This window comes from Furipterus horrens, unplaced genomic scaffold (assembly GCF_987537825.1).
Source record: "Furipterus horrens unplaced genomic scaffold, mFurHor1.1.pri manual_scaffold_17, whole genome shotgun sequence".
Classification (NCBI taxonomy): Eukaryota; Metazoa; Chordata; class Mammalia; order Chiroptera; family Furipteridae; genus Furipterus; species Furipterus horrens.
In genome coordinates this window covers 83,484,184-83,504,198 of record NW_028327187.1, presented here as the reverse complement: position 1 = coordinate 83,504,198, position 20,015 = coordinate 83,484,184, and the positions used below count along the sequence as shown (strand labels likewise).

General features: G+C 50.7%; 1 protein-coding gene across 4 annotated transcripts; it reads left to right on the top strand.

Moving 5' to 3' along the window:
- Nucleotides 1–478: 478 nt before the first annotated feature.
- Nucleotides 479–20,015, top strand: UBA1 (ubiquitin like modifier activating enzyme 1). 4 transcript variants are annotated; one of them, XM_090264201.1, is made up of 27 exons: nt 479–532; nt 1,275–1,389; nt 7,636–7,752; nt 7,877–7,935; nt 8,035–8,203; nt 8,295–8,429; nt 9,359–9,465; nt 9,738–9,828; nt 9,940–10,072; nt 10,575–10,672; nt 10,767–10,913; nt 11,042–11,218; nt 11,348–11,452; nt 11,543–11,623; nt 11,977–12,132; nt 13,529–13,694; nt 13,799–13,995; nt 14,695–14,759; nt 14,973–15,168; nt 15,898–15,972; nt 16,092–16,281; nt 17,662–17,750; nt 18,019–18,111; nt 18,239–18,430; nt 19,262–19,363; nt 19,464–19,564; nt 19,703–20,015. In XM_090264201.1, the coding sequence occupies exons 3-27, from the start codon at nt 7,636–7,638 to the stop codon at nt 19,836–19,838; spliced, it is 3,177 nt and encodes a 1,058-aa protein (XP_090120327.1). In that variant the 5' UTR covers nt 479–532; nt 1,275–1,389; the 3' UTR covers nt 19,839–20,015. The 4 variants fall into 4 exon arrangements, with proteins under 4 accessions (XP_090120327.1, XP_090120326.1, XP_090120325.1 ...); XM_090264200.1 differs by having other exon boundaries at nt 509–611; XM_090264199.1 differs by lacking the exons at nt 479–532; nt 1,275–1,389 and adding an exon at nt 3,564–3,776.

The following is a 20,015-nucleotide window of genomic DNA, read 5'->3' as shown; positions in this document are numbered from 1 at the left end:
TGCCAAGAACTTCCAACCTCAAGGCTTTGCACCGCAATGTTTTCCTCCATGTGTACACGTGGCTCGCTTCCTCACTTTTCACAAACTCCTCTGAGAGGCATTCTCTTACTACTTTACTTTTTTTTTTTTTTTCATATGGTATCAGGGCAGGACTCTTTAAGTGGAGGCAAAGGATAAATGAGAAGGGAAAGATCTAATGGAAAACTTCCGCTCCCTTTCCCCCCCTCCCGGCCCCTCCACAGAGCACCACGCCGGAAATCCAAGTTTAGGTTTACTTTTTCATATGCCGCGGATGCCCACCACGTGCACCAGGCACGGCCCAGGCAGGACTACTACCCCCAGCATGCCTCACGGTCTTGGGAAGGACCACAATCTGTAGGGGTGCCTGGGTCTGACAGGGGCCGCCAAAGGTGCGGGAGCAGAGACGGACACCCCTTTGTCTAAGCGTCTGTGGTACATCCCAACCGCAGCACTCCACAGCCCCGCGCTTTCGAGCTCCGCGCAAACTCGGCCTCTTCTTAGGATAGGAGAGGTACTTTACTTTTCCGTTACCCGGTGGCGTCGTCGCTTTATCTCCGGCAGGAAGACTAGGCTTTAGCCCAACGCAGGGGGTGAGCTGCAGCACGGTGTCTGCAAACCCTGGACAGCATTTGAGGGGGTAGTCTCAGTTTGGGCGATTCCCCAATGGGCATATTTGGACGTTCTGGGTCCAGGGTGGCTTTTAGGGGTGGCTGTTTTGAGGGACCCTTAGGAAGTAGCCTTTGGGGAGTCTGGGATGGGATGTGAGAGTCAGTTTTAGTGAGTATCCTTTGGACGCGGGATTTATATATCCCCTCACACGGTTTAGAGGGGTGATAAAGGAGATCCTTAGGGTCCGTACTCTGTCCGTCGGGCAGAATTTCGCGTGCTCACTAAAGGGAGAGGCAAAGTTTGAGGTTCCTGAAGTCAAGGCGAAATTTTGGAGGGGCTTGTTTCAGGAAAAGTCCGGTGACGGTGGGAACGGTCGGGACCGACGTGGCATTGTCAGGATATCTGTGGCCTTTGACTTCTGGTTCTGTGATGCAGTCCCTCCGCGCTTGGGTACCCGGGGCGGAGAGACCGGACACATCGGGGCCCACAAGTTTGTAGGGAGAGGGGCCTCCAGCCCAGACTCTAGAAGGGACGCTGGAGCCCTAGGCTCTTCCCAAGGGGACAGGGTGGCACCGGGCCTCCCTTGGCCACTCATGAGAAGGTGGGGCTGTGAGGAAGTCCATTTTTGCCTTTTTTACACCTAGTTCGCTGGAAGTATGGCTTGTGAATTACTCACCAGGAGCGGATGAGCATGCTGAAGTAGTGTTCTACAGTCTTCCTTGAACCTTGAAAACTAGAACTCATTGATTAACCGCAAAGGTGAGTAGGTCCCCGAATTTTCTCTAGCTTTTCTAGGGGTGTTGTGCATAATTCATGAGGGGCGTAGTTTTCACAGCTTAATCTGCATGATACGCTGTTAGCTTTCCCTTATAGGCTCTAGGATTTAAACCTTTCATCTAGGGAAGGGATGAGGCCTTGTGCACGGTTCATTCTTTATAAGCCCATTGATCCCAGGTTATCAACACCAGGCTCTAGATTCAAATCCCATTGATCCTTGCCAGCCTTGTGATCTTTGGCAAATCTTTCTGTGAACCTGAAAAATGGGTATGGGCAAAATGATGATCAAATTAGTTTACACTCATTTAACACTTTATTAGCCCATTTATTCCCCACAACAGCACTACTTTGTAGCTTATTATCTCATTTTATAGATAAGGAAACTAGAACACCAGGAGGGTAATTTGCCTCTAAGTTAGTCAGTGAGCGGCTGAGCCAGCATTCGAACCTAGCCAGTCTAGTTCCAGAGTCTAGTCTTAATCAAATGCTATAATACCCCCCCCCACACACTAATTTAATGATTCCACTACTACTAATGTTAGTCAAGTAGCACTACATGCCAGGCACTGTTTTAAACTCCGTCACAAGGGAGGTTACTGTTCTCATTTAAGGGTGGGGAAACAGTGGCCAGAGAAGTGAAGTGCCTGGCCGCAGATCACACAGCTACTTATCCTACTCATTGGTGGGTGGGAATGCTTTCTGTGAGGGTTTAAGAACTCTCAGGAGGTCACTTTTGAGCTGAGACACGAAGGACCACAAGAAACTGATTTCGTGCTCTGCATTCTATAGGTCAGTGGCACAATGCATGGAAAGGAAACCACAGGACCCACTGTATACATTAATGGGACCTGTTGTTATTTGACAAGAGTATTGAGTACTTGTGTGGCTGGGGTTTATCTCTGGTGATCTGGTAGTCTCTCCTACCTATTTAGTGGGAATCGGTGGCCTTAGCATTCTAGTGTCCTTCTGGGAGGGTGTTTTAAGGCATTATTTTATTTTTAATTTTTAAAATCCTTACCTGAGGATATTTTTTCATTGCTTTAAGAGAGAAAGAGAGGAACATCAAAGTGTCACCTCCCGATAGAACTGGCAACCTTTCTGTTTACAGGACGATACTCCAACCAACCAGGCCATACCAGCCAGGGCAAGGCTTTATTTTTAAAATAATGCCTCAATTTGGGAGTTTCTCCGGTGGTTGGGTAGGCCCTCGCCCACCCAAACTAGTTTTATATTATCATAAACATATTTACATATTACCTTTGTATTAATATATATTTAAAAATTTAACTGTCTTGTACCAGCAGTGCTCTGACCTAATCCCATAATTCATATTCTATGATTTTGATAATGCATATTGCCTTTATGAGGTAGATTATTATCCCTATTTTACAATTGTGGAAACTAAGGCACCTGTCAAAGGCACGTAGTGCGTCTGAATTTGGTTGGACCAACACAGCCCTCCTTCATGTGCGGTCAGGGATGGGGAGAGAGCAACTACACTTCCCCTGGGTTTTCCCTGTGGTTCCTCAGTTTGGTCTGGAATTATTCATGAACAGGAAGGCGTGGCCATGTTGCCAAGACTGGAGTACAGCATCCTAATCCCTACTTGCTGGGCAGGGCTCTCCTGGTTTCCAGGTTGAGCTGCTGCAGCATCGTTATTCGTTATTCATGAGTGGGGGAGCGGGTGTGTGTGTGTGTTTTTCTTGTAGTAGCCCAATTTCCCTGCTTACAGACAGTAGGTGGGCCTGTCCCTTTTATTCCAGCCCACCGAGATGTATGCATTTGATTCATGAAGGATGTGGCCGTGGTCTCTTTAGCTTCCCAGCTGCAAGATTATTCATGAGCAGTGGGGCTTGACTTTTTGGTCGTCGGGTGTTAGTCAACCCAGCCACCTGGCCTCATGCAAGAAGTGTGGGCTTGATGCCCTTTCTTGGTTTCCCTGGCAGGCTGGCTGTAAAGATGCATTCATTATTGAGGTTCCATGGGGCGTGGCCTGTTTTACCTGTTTTCCTACCTGTTTTCCTAGTTAGTGCCGTAGTAGCCACAAGATGGAGCTATTCCTTTCCGAATGAATCAGAAGGCCCGGGACCAAAATGGGCGCGGTCTACTTGCATCCGGGTTCTGGGGGTGGGGCCCAAGGTTTTGTTCCGGCCTCGCGCTCTGCGGCCGCCATCTTGTGTCAGCGGCTCGGTTAAAGGAGGTAGCTGGGAAGAACGTAACCACTACGGCCAGGGGAGGCGAAGGCAGCTTAGACGGCGGCGACTGTTGGCGGCCCAGACATCGGGGAGGAGGAAAAGGAGGGCGGCGGCTGGGCTTGGCTTCGGCTCCTAGAGGAGTTGGCGGCGGCGCGACCCGGGGAACCGGCATTGGTAACGAAGGCTGTTTTCAGCACCTTGGCAGGGGCTTCGGGGTGCATTGGAGGAGACAGGACCGGCGCTGGTCCAGGCTGATGTCAGGGCGGGCCGTGGTGACTGGGACGCTGGGGATCGGGGGCGGGGGGCACATCTTGGGGCGGGACCGACATTTCCCGTCGGGGGACCAACCAAGTATTAAAGACCTTCTGTAGAATCTCCCTTCATACACCCCCAGTCCCTTGGTATTTGTCCTCGCAGTTTCCAAGAGGGTCCAGACCCTGGGGAAGGAGGGTTCATAGGCTTTCTTTAATTCCTGAGACTCATCTAGCATCTTCCTTAAGGGGCCCCAACACACACACACATACACACCACACGCGCGCGCGCGCCTGCGTTCGGCGCTTCTGAAGGGACTAAACCCTCTGAAAGGCCATTTGGGCCTGGCCTCCCTGTCAAAGACCCCTACCCACTCCACATCTCAAGTCTCCCAACCCCATCCTGGCCCTATTATCTTCCATCAGAAACCCTCTGGCCCCAGCACTTCTATTCAGATGCCCCCTTAGACTGTCTCTACTATAAAGGAATGACTCCTTTTTCATGGTCCCAGTATCTTTTTCAGAGACTACCCCTTGCAGGCCACAGTATCTCCCCCATCAGTTACGCCTAACCCCCAGTATCTTTCCTCAGAGCCTCCCAGGGGATCAGGTGCCAGAGAGGTTTGGGCACATAATCCTCCATCAGAAATACCCCTGCCAGCATTTGCCCTCGTGGACCCTGTTGGATCCTAGGCCCCTCCACCAGAAACTTGCCTCTCAGACCCCACCCTTCGCTCAGCCTCTGCCTTCAGAATTGTCTGGGCTTAGCCTCCCCTTTCCATACCTCAGAGAAGCTGCAGTTCCTAGCCTGTACCAGTGAGATCAAACAAGGCCTTTGAGTTCCAGTAGAAATCCCTGGACCTCAGCATCCACCCTCAAAGCCTCCTGGGACTCTGGACTGGATGTCAAAAACACCTCTTTCCTTGCAAGTCCCTATTTTTGATCCAAGATTATTCTCTGCCATCAGCATCTGCCCCCAAGAGACCCTCAGGGCCCCAGCATCCACCTGATGAAGCGTACCCCTCCTCCCAGACCCCAGATCTTGCAGCCTCCTTGGGCCCCCAAATCCCTCACCCATTCCCTGTGCAGCTTCTGCAGCAACTGCCCTCCTGCCTCCTTGCAGCCTCTAGGGGCCTCCAGTGTAATTTCTTGGCCCTTCCCAAAATATTTCTTCCAAAATTTTGAGTCTTAACCCTACCTGGCCCACCCCACCTACCCCACATAGCGTCTGACATCCCCTTTCCCACCTCGCTCTGAGCCTCCCTGGACTCAGACAACTGCTTCCTGACTCCTCTCTTTTATGTTCCTAGGGACTTCTCAGTTAATCCCTCCCAGGAGGCTTGACAGGTCCCAGCATCCTGTGCCCTAGGTTCTCCATCCTAATAACCTGACCCTGTGCCTGCCCTCTCTCAAACCTGCTCCAGGACTCCTACCTCAGACCTTCTTTGGTTTGGGTGATAGAGAATGCTCAGGCTTCAAAATCACCAATTTGGAGACCTCAGGCAAGTTCTGAAACTCTGAGCTCCCAGTTCAGCTTTGCTGAAGACTTGATAGTATTTGCGTTCTGATTGGGGCTTGAGCACATGTTAAGGGGGAAAGGGTATTGATATTGTGCTAGGGGTGGGTGATCTTTACTTCCTCTCTGAAGTTTCTGCCCTAGACCCTTCTGCTTGCCTTGATACTGGCCTGTTCCAAACCTCTGCAATTGAAATGCACTCTTGAACAGTCAACCAAAACCTGTTCAGAGACTTGCTGCCAGCACTAGGTAGGGATCCAGAGGTAAAAGGTGAAGATACTAAAAGTCTTTCTGGCCCTGAGTCATCTCTGATTTAGGAAGTGGGGAGATTGTGTATCCAAAACAAGCAAACCAATGACAAGGGAAGGAGGTAAGTAATGGAAGCCACTGCATGTGCCCAGTGAGCAGCTTACTTATGTCCTCAGATCTCTTGAGTTATGACCTTGATATTTTTAACCTTCCCAACAGTCCCTTGAGGATAGTTTCATTTGTCCCCTCTTTTGGAGAAAATGGGGCTCAGAGTAAATGAGATAACTACCCAGGTCAGAGAGTCAATAAACAGAAAAATGTAATTTGCCTTCGTTTCCGTAATCTACCAAGTCTCTTCCTACCGTGGTTGGTTCTTAGCATTCCTTGTAATATAGCTGGCTGACTCCAGCCCTAGCCAACATCGTGCATCCTAGGTTCTTCTCCCTCCTCTCTCATCCCTTAGCACTGGGCCCTGGGCCCTGGGCCCTGAGCTGAGTCCTGACTCTATTCTCCCAGGAACCATTTGGCAAATAGTCCTGCAAGCTCTGGGCAAGTGACTATAGTTTCATGGACCTTTGTTTTCTTTGTGATATGGATATAAGGTTATCAGGTCCATGGGCATTAGGATTAGACAAAGCCTTTTACTCTGTGAATAATAGGCTAGTAAGTCCTCAGTAGATAGCAGGGCACTTCTGTCATCTTGCTCAGCACTAGAGTGTGACAGGTGCCAAGATGGAATCAGCTATATTAGGAGTACTTGGTGTGGTTGGATGTTAGAATGGGTTCAGGGTAGAACAGAGGTCTAGGGGAGCATTAGAGGCGAGGGTAAATGATTCTCCAGCATCTGGATCCAGTCACCACCCCTACCCCCAGATTTCACTTCCACAGCAGTCTGTATTATTCTGTCTCTAGGACCTAGTGTATGACCCTTGTCAAGTTAACTTGCCCTGCAAGCTCAGTTTTCCCATTTGTCTGGCAAGGATGCTCAACCCTGTCTTGCAGGGTCAGGACCATTGAGGGGATGACACCTGATCACACTGGGAGGCAGCCTGGGCTTCAGGCACAGGAGATCCCTGGTCTGGGCCCAGCTTGGTCACTGTGGGAACCTCAGTCAAGTCACCACAGGACCCTAAGTGAATTCTTCCCTTCAGTGTGAGTTGGGGAATGTTATCAATAGTAGTCCCAGACCCATTCGGGTGCCCTGAGAACAAAGTGAGGCAAGGCTGATAAAGTCCTTAGTATGACGTTTGGCCCAGGGAGGACTCTAATAAAACACTTACCATTATTGTTAACCTGCTTACGGGGCTCCATATGCAGACGAAGTTTGGGAGGTGTTTGCTTTCTCTCTCCTTCCCACCTCTTATTGGCCTGGGTGTCTCCCAGAGCTGGAGTGGGAGGGGGTGGGGTTGGGCTCCTTCCTGAGCCCCTCTGGGGACTGGGTTCTTTGCCATCATACCACCCTGTTGGATGTTCATGCCACGTTCCCCTCCCACACCCCTGTCCTCGGGACAGGAGAACGGCTGCTCATTTTTGCCCGCCTGCTCTGTGCCAGGCTGTATGGTCTGGGTTCTGTCTCAACAACTCCATGGGGTAGGTAAGTGGCATTATCACCTGACTTTACAGGTGAGGGAACTGAGCTCATAGGGGTTAAGTGAGCTCTGTTAAGGAGTGGCAGGCTGACCTGAATTTCCGTCCCTCATCTGACACCCCACATGTACATTCTCCTTGTCACTCCTTTCACCCTACAGGATTGGCATCTCTCCCTCATTATGCTGGGCTGGGGAGAAAGGCGAGTGGCCTAGTGGTCAGCAGCATGGATTGTAAGCCAGACCACCTGGGTTCAGATCTTACCTCTAACAGCTGTGTGACTCTGGGCAAGTCACGTTACCTCTCTATACCTGTCTTCTGTAAAATGGGAATACTAGCCCTTAAGTTTTCCCTTCCCCCACAGTTGCCACTAACCAACAGAAATATTCACATTCCCCAGGCTCACTTGACTCTCCTTTTTACCCTCTAGATGTCCGGCTCGCCGCTGTCCAAGAAACGTCGCGTGTCCGGGCCTGATCCAAAGCCGGGTTCTAAACATTCCCCTGCCCACTCTGTGTTGTCTGAAGTGCCCTCGTTGCCAATGAACGTGAGTATCTTCCTGGAAACTGGCAGGTGGGGTGGTGGGAATATCTTTTGTGTCACTGTCCATCTGTCCACACCATACTCCTGTGTGTCTTCTTGAACCTGCTGTTCTTCCCCTCCATCCCTAGGGAATGGCAAAGAACGGCAATGAAGCAGACATAGATGAGGGCCTTTATTCCCGGCAGCTGTAAGTGGGGCCGAGGTTGGGCAGAGGTGGGAGTGGGGCTATGAGAGGACGTGGTTAGGTGGGCCAAGCCCTGACCCGGTGTGCCCCCTAACTTGGCAGGTATGTGTTGGGCCATGAGGCAATGAAACGGCTCCAGACATCCAGCGTACTGGTATCAGGCCTGCGGGGCCTAGGTGTGGAGATTGCCAAAAACATCATCCTTGGTGGGGTCAAGGCTGTCACCCTACATGACCAGGGCACTGCCCAGTGGGCTGACCTCTCCTCCCAGGTACCTCTTCCTAACCACCTTCTTCCCTGCCAAGGCACCAGCCCCTCAGGCTTTATAGCCACATCACTTTGTCCCCTACTCTACTTTGCAGTTCTACCTACGGGAAGAGGACATTGGTAAAAACCGGGCTGAGGTCTCCCAGCCCCGCCTTGCTGAACTCAACAGCTACGTTCCTGTCAGTGCCTACACTGGCCCCCTCGTTGAGGACTTCCTTAGTGGCTTCCAGGTACCTCGAGCAAAGTCCAGCTTTCTGCCCATTTCTCTCAGAGCCCATCACTGGTGTGTGTATTTGTCTGATGTTTAAGGGACTGGCCCATGTGCCAGGTTTCATGCTGGGGTGCAGCTAGGGGATGTAGGCAGGATTTAGATCCTGGGCCTGCCTTTTCCGGAGTGGGAGAAAAAGTGGACAGACAGACAGCACACCATAGGGGTTCTGAGCACAGACTGGAGCCATACTGCCTTAGCGGGAGTCTGCTTCTATTATGCGACCTCAGACAGGTCACTTAATTTCACGTGCCTTACTTTTTCCTGTTTGTAGGAGTGGTAGGAATACTGACCTCGTAGAGTTTTTATAAGGGCTGAACACTTAGAATAGCAGCTGGCCATCTGGTTGTTTGTTAAGTAAAAGCTCTGGGCCAGAAAGAGGAGCTGTGGGAGCTGAGATGCTGCCCTGGGATTCTCAGCACCCAGAGCACTCTGCAGCTGAACCCTGAGGTCGGGATAGGAGCTAACGTTGGGAAAGAGTGGGCATTCAGACAGAGAGCAAAGTCCCAAGGATCTTGGCTAACCAGGCATTGTCTTGAGAATTAGGAGCAAGTGGGTGTGGTAGGATTGAGCTCAGACTTTGGCTGGGACAGTTTTACCTCTTCTGTCTCACAGGGCATGGTAGGGTTGTAGGCAGCCAGCAGTAGGTGTTGGCAAATGAATGAGTCAGATCAGACTCTCTCCTCCCAGCTGCCTTTTTTCCTAGCCTGCTGTTGGTCTAGGGATTTGGTTTCTCTTCACTGAGTTTCACTGGCTCTGAAGCTGGCACACAGTAGATATTTTGTGTTTGTGAAAGGGCTGAACCAGCAAAGCTCTCAGGACTCCTGAACGCTCACACCTAGCTTTCTCCATTATTCTGCCTTGAGCCTCCACCTCTCTGCCTGTCCACAGGTGGTGGTCCTCACCAACACCCCCCTGGAGGACCAGCTGCTGGTAGGTGAGTTCTGTCACAGTCATGGCATCAAGCTGGTGGTAGCAGACACGCGGGGCCTGTTTGGGTGAGTGCCCTTACCCATTTCCCATAACCCCTGCAAGACCCAGGTTAAGACCTTAAAGCTCTCACTGCCCACAGCCCCACTCAGCCACCTGGGTTTTAGATTGTGTGTTCACGACCCCCCCCAACCCCCCCGCCTCCAGTGTGGCATGAATGCTGTCTGATTCCCAGCAGGGATGGGCTAAATTTGCTCAACAAATATTTGCTGCACCTGGAGGGACATGGGGTCCCCTTGTGCATGGAACTCAGGCGTCAGCCCTGTTGCCCCCTCCTCAGGCAACTCTTCTGTGACTTCGGAGAGGAAATGATCCTCACTGATTCCAATGGAGAGCAGCCACTCAGTGCTATGATTTCTATGATCACCAAGGTGAGGAGAGCAGCCTCAGGGGTCCTGGCAGGCAGATGGGTAACAGCAGGCCTTCTTGTCTGCTCCTGTTACCCTGAGCTTGCCTCTAAGACTCACTCTTCTTTTAACCAGGATAACCCTGGTGTGGTTACCTGCCTGGATGAGGCCCGACACGGGTTTGAGAGTGGCGACTTTGTCTCGTTTTCAGAAGTACAGGGCATGGTTGAACTCAACGAATGTCAGCCCATGGAGATCAAAGTCCTGGGTAAACTAGGGCCATGGGGAAATCAAGGGAGATGGGAAGTGTGTCCATGAGCTCTAAACGCGGGGAGACACACCCCTGAGTTGAATCAGAAACAGTTCCCCCAGGGTGCAACCCCAGCTTGGGGGCATGGAGTGGGAGAGGTGCTACCTCATGTCTTAGCTGTTCCCAAGAGAATAGGTCCCTGGAATCTGCTGAGGGGGAAAGGTTTCTGGTGTTTGAACAGAGCAGATCAGAGGATCCACTCATGTCTGAGTTGATCTGGACAGGTAGCAGGGAGTATCTTCTAAGTGTAGACTTGTGGCCAGGGACATAGGGTCTCATAGGCCTGGAGCTGGGTCTAGGGCAGAAGGGAGACGGTTTCTGATGTCCAAGTGGAACCTGGGATGGAGAAGAGATGGCTCCTGATGTCTGAGCTGGGCCAGGAATGGATTTTTCCTTATCTTATGGGTGTTGTATGTTTTAGAGGGGGAGGGTAGCCTGATGGTTTCCCTGTCTCCCCTAGGTCCTTACACCTTTAGCATCTGTGACACCTCCAACTTTTCTGACTACATCCGTGGCGGTATCGTCAGTCAGGTCAAAGTACCTAAGAAGATCAGCTTTGTGAGTGTGGAGAGTGGTAGGCTGTAGGGGTGGTTCTGGGCATTTCCAGGTTCTTCATTCCTCTCTTCTCGTTCTGATGCCCTTTCCCCCACAGAAATCTTTGCTGGCCTCACTGGTAGAGCCCCAATTTGTGATGACAGACTTCGCCAAGTTTTCCCGCCCTGCCCAGCTGCATATTGGCTTCCAGGCCCTGCACCAGTTCTGTGCTCAGCACGGCCAACCCCCTCGGCCCCACAATGAGGTGAGTGGATGGGCGAGCCAGCCAGGGCAGATGACCTTGGCACCAAATGGCTATCATGCCTCTTTACTTGTCCGCCCTTCACCACTGTGGCCTGATAGCTATGTTCTGTATTTCTTCTGCCCTACCAGGAGGATGCAACAGAGCTGGTGACCTTAGCCCGGGCTATGAATGCTCGAGCCATGCCAGCAGTGCAGCAGGAAAGCCTGGATGAGGACATTATCCGGAAGTTGGCATATGTGGCTGCTGGAGATCTGGCACCCATAAATGCCTTCATTGGGGGCCTGGCTGCCCAGGAGGTCATGAAGGTCAGCATGGATGGAGAATGGCAGGGTTGGGGCTGGGCCAGGTACCTTCCTGACTCCCCCACTTGGTGTTCTTTTGTGTTTTGCCCTTGTCAACCACTGACCACTTCCCCTTTCCTCCCCAATCACCAGGCCTGCTCTGGGAAGTTTATGCCCATCATGCAGTGGCTGTACTTTGATGCGCTAGAGTGTCTTCCTGAGGACAAAAAGGCCATCACAGAGGACAAGTGTCTCCCGGTATGTGAGTGTGGCCCATGGGGAAGGCACCATGGGGGGGCATTTCTGGCAAGGCTGCTCTCTTGAGTCTCTTCCTGTCTCATTCCTCAGCGCCAGAACCGTTATGATGGGCAGGTGGCCGTATTTGGCTCAGACCTGCAAGACAAGCTGGGCAAGCAGAAGTACTTCCTGGTGAGTGATCCCCTTGGACACCCACTCCCTTCACCTCCCCTGGCCTCTGGCCACCTCTTCTGGGGTTTCCGGCCTCCTGGGTGGGGGAGGGTCTTTTGGTTCTTACACTTCTATCACATGCCTTTGCCATTTTCTTTATCTTGAGGGAAAGCCTAATGCATCTTTCTGTTAACCTCTCTGGTGCTGCCTCCCTCAAATGGCTGGTTGGTCATTTCTTTCAGCCCAGGGACTTGAGTATATAGCACTAGACCCTTATCCAGGCTCCTTTTGTACTCAGGAGGAGTGAGGAGTGATTGGTGGCCTTAAGCTAACCTGTATTAACTAGGCTCTGTCTCTTCTTGGTTGCTTTCTAGGTGGGTGCAGGAGCCATTGGCTGTGAGCTGCTCAAGAACTTCGCCATGGTTGGGCTGGGCTGTGCAGAGGGCGGAGAAGTTGTGGTCACAGACATGGACACCATTGAGAAGTCAAATCTGAACCGCCAGTTCCTGTTCCGGCCCTGGGATGTTACGGTGAGGGGGCGGGGCATTGTCACCTCACTTTCCTCCTGATTTTTCTTCCTATTCTTTCTGGAAAGGAGGCCTTTCTGCCTTTTTCTTTCCTTCAGCTCTTTCCTTCAGTTTCTCTCTCACTCATTCAGCGAACATTTGTTTAGTACTCTTCCATTGAACCTGCCATTTTTCATCTTTTTTTTCTTTTTCCTTGACTTATCAGCGCTGTTGGGAGAGTGTGGTGGGGGTCCTCCAAAGTACCTCCAAGTTCAGTGATTCACTAGAAGAACTTGACTCAGCACATAGTCTTATTCACATCCATGATTTCTTCCAGCAAAAGATGCAGAGTAATATCAGCAAAGGGAAAGGCACACGGGGTGAAGTCTGGATTAGACCAGGCACAAGTTTCTAAGACTCCTTTCCCAGTGGAGTTGCACAAGACACACAATTCCCCCAGTAGCCAGTGGCAACAACACATGTGAAATGTCAACTGGGAAGCTTGTTAAGAGACTCAGCACCCAGGGTGTTTACTATGGGCTGGTCAAATAAGCACCTGCTATGGGGCATATACCCAGACTCCACACTTCCAGGGAAAGCAGGTGTTGTGCACAAACCACATTGTTTGCTTAAGCAGGCTAGGCAGAGAGCTATCCTTATAACATAAAGAATGGTGAGAATCCTCCTAAAATCCAAGGTCCCAGATGCCAGCCAAGGGCCAGCCTTGCAGGGAGGCCTTTTTCCTTGGGAAGTGCTTTATGCCTACTAGGTTCACTCTTCGCACAAATAGAAGCTGGGTTACACAGAGATCTAGCTGGAAAGCTTTCTGTGGGGGAAAGTGTCATTCATAGTTCATGGTAAGTGCCGTGCAAAAGAACAGCAAAAACAAGAGAAGTCAGGTGTGCTCAAGACCTGTGTTTGCAGTTTTGATCACAGTGATTGAGGAAGGGTCTGTAGACTTGGAGCATGTGAGGAAGTAGAAGAATACTCTGGGCCAATATGAGTGTGCAGGCCACGATCCAGAGCTGGAAAGGCAGCAGAGGAGCTAGCGAAATGGGGCCATCTCCTTTTACCCTCAGTGGAAGCGGAAGCCAGGGTGGGGTTCTGAGCAGAGAAGGCATAGGACCTGACTTTGAGAGAATCCTGCTTGCCTTATGTGCTTAAATCCTGTTTTGTTTGAGAAAATGTACCCCAACCCTGAGTGCTGAGACCAGATAGCTGGCCTATTGCCTCCTGTTGGTGTCTGGCCACTGCTTCCCTTTCCACTGAGCCCCTGACAAGTTCGTTACAGTCCCAGCCATGAGGCACTGTCATGGACTGTCTCCTGCTAAACCAGGGAGCCTCCTGAGGTTAGTTGGATGAATGCACGAATAACTGAGCTATTTCTCCTTCCCTGCCCTTGTACCTTCCCCCCCCTCAGAAGTTAAAATCTGACACCGCTGCTGAGGCCGCACGCCAGATGAATCCACACATCAAGGTGACAAGCCACCAGAACCGTGTGGGCCCTGACACAGAGCGTATCTATGATGATGATTTCTTCCAAAACCTGGATGGTGTGGCCAACGCCCTGGATAATGTGGATGCCCGTGAGTTTGGAGTCGGGTGAAGAGGTCAAGGGCAGGGGTGTGTGTGTTGGGGGATGCCTGTCTTTCTGTCCTCTTCTGATGTCCCTCTCCTTCCCTACTCCCAGGCATGTACATGGACCGCCGCTGTGTGTACTACCGTAAGCCACTGCTGGAGTCGGGCACCCTGGGCACCAAGGGAAATGTGCAGGTGGTGATCCCCTTCCTGACAGAGTCATACAGTTCTAGCCAGGATCCGCCTGAGAAGTCCATCCCCATCTGCACGCTGAAGAACTTCCCTAATGCCATCGAGCACACCCTGCAGGTGATCAGCTTTTGGGGCTGAGGGAGGGCAACAGGCATCCTGCCTTTCAGCATCTGGGCCCCTGGCCTTTGGGTGCTACAAGCGTAAGTATGAGATGTATTTTTTCTCCAGACCTTCCTCTCTCACTGCCCATGCAAGAGCCTGGGTTTTTAGTGTGGTTCATTCATTTTTTTAAAACTTTTATTTTGGAAAATTTTCAACATGTAAACAAATATAGAGAGTAGTATGGTGAACACTCAAATACTACTCATAACCTAGATTTAACAATTGTTCCCGTTTTGCCACATGTTCTTCGATTTGTGTGTTTTTTTTCTTTGTGCTGAAGTATGTCATGAACATCACAACACTTCACTCCCTAATACTTCAGTATGCTTCTCTGAAGAGAGGATGTGCTTCTCAATAAGAGGTCTCTCAACCTTTATATTGAGGCATAACACCGAGTAAGGGACACAGAGCTTAAGAATTTTTTTTCATGCATTCACTAATGTACCCACTGCTCAGGTCCACTTCATTGGTTTTTAAATTGAGGTGCTGGGAGTTGGGGAGTGGGGAAGGTTAGGAGCAGTGTTTGAGGGACCTCCCTTCTCTTAGAGCAGTTGTGTTCTTCCTATTTGATTTATTCATTGATGGTCTTTCTAATGTCTGGAAACCCACTTTGTCAGCCATTATCCCCATGTAATCCATTTGTTCTGTCCACAGTGGGCTCGGGATGAGTTTGAAGGCCTCTTTAAGCAGCCAGCAGAAAATGTCAACCAATATCTCACGTAAGTAATCAAATGCTCCCTCACCCCATTCCCTGCCTACCAGTCAGATCATCCTGTCTGCTTTCCTCACTACTGTAACTCCCAACACCAGGCAAACCTCAAATGAATCTGTGAATACTTGGGCCTCATATCACTGGGGGTCAGAATTAACTTTCCGAAGAGAAAGTGGGGTTGCCCTGGAGCTCAGTCTTTGACCACTATAATTCCTGATAGAGACCCCAAGTTTGTGGAGCGGACCCTGCGGCTGGCGGGCACCCAACCCTTGGAGGTGCTGGAAGCTGTGCAGCGCAGCCTGGTGTTGCAGCGGCCGCAGACCTGGGCTGACTGTGTGACCTGGGCCTGCCACCACTGGCACACCCAGTACTCGAACAACATCCGGCAGCTCCTGCACAACTTTCCTCCTGACCAGGTAATGCCCACTTGCCAGGTCCATTTGGCAGAATCCGAAACAAGAACGTGCTGTGGGCCCCCCATCCCACCATGTGGTTCCTCCTGGTTATTAGTCCAGCTGTGGCAGGTGCCCCAAGGCATGGGGATCTCAGAAGAATGATTAAGCCTGACTTGCTTTTCTCATCCCCTTTCCTTTGAGCAAGAGACTTTGCTTCTCTTACTTGTGCTGTGGGCTGAGTCATATTGACTTCCAGGGCTATAGGGATTATGGGGAAGAAAATTGTGGTGTTAAGAGAACAGTGATCAGTGTGGATTCAAATCTCATCTCCATTTGCACTTGGGCAACTCATGTAACTTCTCTTTGCACCTCAGTTTCCTCCTTGGTGAAGAAGATAATAGTATCTACTTTGTAGGGATTTTTGTAAGGATTCATTGGTATTTACTAATATTAAGTTTGTACAGTGCTTGGCAATCCATAAAAGTTAGTTGAATGGCTGTGTCTCTTGCACAAAGTAAGTGCCCGGGAATTGGTGGTAGTTTTATCAATGAGGTCCCTGCTTCATCCTGGCATCGGAACTTCCATCTACAGGACCCTGCAGTCTGGGTCTTTCATGATTAACTCCAACCCCCTGTGCTTGCCCAGCTGTAGTGAGTCAGGGCCCATCCAGGGCCAAGGTGAGGCGTTAGGATGGTTAGAGAGACCTCCAATCTCAAGTCCTGTGCCTCAGAAATCTCTCTACTCCCTTAGCTCACAAGCTCAGGAGCTCCGTTCTGGTCTGGGCCCAAACGCTGTCCACACCCACTCACCTTCGATGTCAGCAATGTAAGTTTCCTCCTTGGGGTCTCTTAGGGTCAGTGGGTGGGTGGGTAGATGGAAAGGAGGTAGAGACTTTCCAGGTAAGGACTGAAGTACCCCCTCTTCCTGGCTCTGCTTTCTCCCAGCCTTTGCATCTGGACTACGTGATGGCTGCCGCTAACCTGTTTGCCCAGACGTATGGGCTGGCAGGCTCTCAGGACCGAGCTGCTGTGGCCACACTCTTACAGGCTGTCCAGGTCCCCGAGTTCACACCCAAGTCTGGTGTAAAGATCCATGTCTCTGACCAGGAGCTGCAGAGCGCCAGTGCTTCTGTTGGTGAGCGTTTCTGGCCAGTTAGCCAGGAGTCACTGCCTCACTTGTCCCCTGCCCAGCTCAGCCTCCCCAGCAACCCTCTCCCCCAGCTCTGTGACTCCAAGCCTGTGGCTTCCCCCACACCTTCCTTAGGCTCTGAAATGAAGAGGGTTGGTTAGGGCAAATCGTCTCCCTCAGCTCACTCCCTTCCCCTTCTCACTCTAACCCTTAGGAGAACTAGCTGTTTGTTTCCCTTGCTCCGTTCATATCTGCCTTGAAAAAAAAATACTTTTCTCTGTTTCTTCTTGATCTGTTTGTCTGGGAGGCTATGATCTCCACCAGTGGTCTTTCTCCCTTGTTACCTGCCTCCATCTTCCTACCTCCATGTTCCTGTGTGTGTATTCACCCTAATACTGCCCTCCTTACAGCTTTCTTCCTCTAAACACTCCCTCCTCATCTCCCTCTCCATATCTCCTCCTGGATCTCCCACCTCTCTCCATCTTTTCTTCAGTTTATGCTGTATATTGGGACTAAAGAACCAGATAGTAACTCTTCTAGGCTTTGCAGGCTGTATAATGTCTACAGCTGTTATCTCTGCAGTTGAAGCACAAAAACAGCAATACACATGTAAATTAAATTAATTAATGTAGCTTTGTTACAAATAACATTTCATTTATAAAACAGGTGGCAGCCTGAATTTGGCCCATGGGTCCTTAGCTTACTGACCCTTGGTCTGTGCATTTACCACATCCTCTTCCCTTCCATCTCTCTCTCTCCATAGATATGTGCCTGTAGCTATGCTACTCTCCCTGCATTTCCCTCCCATCTTCCCCATTTCCTCTCCGTATGTCTTCCTGTTTCTCATCTTCCTCGCCAAATATCTACCTCCTCTGTATATTTTTTCCATCCTTACTTCTTCCTTCATTTCTTTTCATGTCTCAATCTCTTATATGCCCTATTCTCCCCTTTTCATGTCTTCGTTCTCCTCTTCCATATCTTTTGTCTATATTCATGTCTGCATATTTTCCCCCTATTTCCTCTCTGTGTATCTTTTTTATCCCTCCTCCTGTATCCTCTTCCATGTCTCCCATCTCTCTACATCATTCTCCCCAAGATCTCTACCTCTCCCACCTGGATCTCTCCATCTCCACTTTCTCCTAGTGTCATCATTTCAGTTCCATAGTGTCTCTAGAGATAACTCTTGATATGCCTCCACTTCCTGTCTTCACGTTTGTGCTTGTGGCCTTGCTTTATCTCTCCCCCTTGCCCCTCCTCCAAGAATGACTTTCCTTTTCAGATCCTTGATCTACCTGAACATCTTTTGCCCCGACCTGGACTTCTGTTTTCACCTTGGACCCTGGCCTGGGATCTAAAGGGCTGTTGGTGTCTTCTCTCTTTCTGCAGACGACAGCCGTCTAGAGGAGCTCAAGGCCACACTGCCCAGTCCAGAAAAGCTCCCTGGGTTCAAGATGTACCCCATTGATTTTGAGAAGGTGCTTTGTGGGGACTCTGGGCAGGCAGGGGGGTGGGCTAAACACCAATGGGCTGGGCAAAACAGATCTCTAGGGATCTGGAGGCAGCCCCAGGTCTTTGTAGGGATTGGGTCATGGGCTTGCCATGCAACCCTGAACAAGTAGGTGTTCCCAGCTATGTCTTTGTGGTCTGAGAGAGCCCAGTAGGTAATTGCAGTCACTGAAGGCCAGGAATCTTCTTCCTCTGATCCTCTCATTATCTTCCCTTCCTCACCTCCAACCATAAAAGGACGATGACACCAACTTCCATATGGATTTCATAGTGGCTGCATCCAACCTCCGGGCAGAGAACTATGACATTCCTCCTGCAGACCGGCACAAGGTGAGGGGATCTAGACCTGCCATTTTACCCCCTCCCAGGCTTGAGTTTCCCACATTCCATCCCTTCTGTAGACTGGGAGCCTCTTCCTCCTTAACTGCCGTCTTCCTTGATTTCTCCTGCCTCACAGAGCAAGTTGATTGCAGGGAAGATCATCCCAGCCATCGCCACAACCACAGCAGCTGTGGTTGGCCTTGTGTGTCTAGAGCTATACAAAGTGGTTCAGGGGCACCGACGTCTTGACTCCTACAAGAATGGTTTCCTCAACTTGGCCCTGCCTTTCTTTGGCTTCTCTGAACCACTTGCTGCACCCCGTCACCAGGTGAGGACCTGCATCAGGGGAGGTAGGCTTGTGGGTAGGCTGTTCGCTTCACAGGCTTTCACCAGGTGAAGGTTTCTGTCAATGTGTACATACTCATTTTGTGTGCCCCTTGTTCATTCACTCGTCATATTTTTTGAGTACCTTTTATGTGCTAAGCACTGGTTTTAGTCTGCCTGCCTGTAGAAGCCCTCAGAAAAAGATGGGATATTTGAATGGTGCCCTAGGGGATTGTTAATAACTATACAATAATAGCAACCAGCATTTATTAGGTGCTTACTATTCTAAGTTATTGTGCTTGCTTCACTTATTAATTCACTCATGTACTTACTGAGCAACCTCACCCCCCCCCCCAAAAAAAAGAGCAGGATAAGGAAAACTTGAGAGTACCAGGTGGTAAGAGGATGGTTTGAGATTTTAAAATGTGGGATGATCAGAAAAGACCTTGCTTAAAAAATGACATTTGAGTCCAAACTTGGAGGTGAAGAAATAGACCATGCAGCCTTCTGAGGGGGGAAGGCATTCCAAACTTGAGGGACCAGTCTCTGCAAGGGTAGGGGTGTGCCTCTCTGGCATGTTTGAAAAAGAAGTTGCTAGAGCAGAGTGAGTGAGTGAGGTGAGGAGTAGAGAGTAGGATTGCAGTGACGTAGGGCCTTGTTGGTCATCCTAAGGTTTCAGTGCTTACTCAGTGTAAGGTGGAAGCCATGAGAGAGTTAGGGACAAAAAAGGCTTGTGATCTTGCTTAGCATGTCTCTGTATGAGTTGGGTAGGAGGAGTGACAGGGCTTGACCCTCTGGTGACCCTCCTCACACTGACGTGTTCCTTGTCCTGCAGTACTATAACCAAGAGTGGACATTGTGGGATCGCTTTGAGGTACGGGGGCTGCAGCCTAATGGTGAGGAGATGACCCTCAAACAGTTCCTTGACTACTTTAAGGTGAGGCCCCTTCCTCACTCTCACCCCACATGAAGGTGGAGTGTGCATGTGACTGGCCTGTCCACCCCCCTGACACTACCATCCCTGTTCCCTCCTCCAGACAGAACATAAGTTGGAGATCACCATGCTGTCCCAGGGCGTGTCTATGCTCTACTCCTTCTTCATGCCAGCTGCCAAGCTCAAGGAACGGTTGGATCAGCCGTGAGTTGGGTGGCAGGGAGCCTCAACTGGCAGCTATCTCATTCCTGTTCACCACCCTTCACCTCCTGGGTCCCCACCCACCTGCCCTTCCTTTCTCTCGCCCTCCGCCTACCTGACCTTCTGCTCCCCTGCCCCCAGGATGACAGAGATCGTAAGCCGTGTGTCGAAGCGAAAGCTGGGCCGCCATGTGCGGGCACTGGTGCTTGAGCTGTGCTGCAACGACGAGAGCGGCGAGGACGTCGAGGTCCCCTATGTGCGATACACCATCCGCTGACCCCTCAGCCCCCCTCTCTCCAGAGCCCTTCTACCCCAGGGCTCTCATTTGACCTCTGGCAGTGGCCCAGCCAGTCAAGCCTGGTGTTCCCTCTTTTGTCCCCCTATCTGAACCCCCCTTGCCACTGCTCCCTACCTTATTCAGAACCTTGAATCCTAATAAAGAGTTATTAATGCA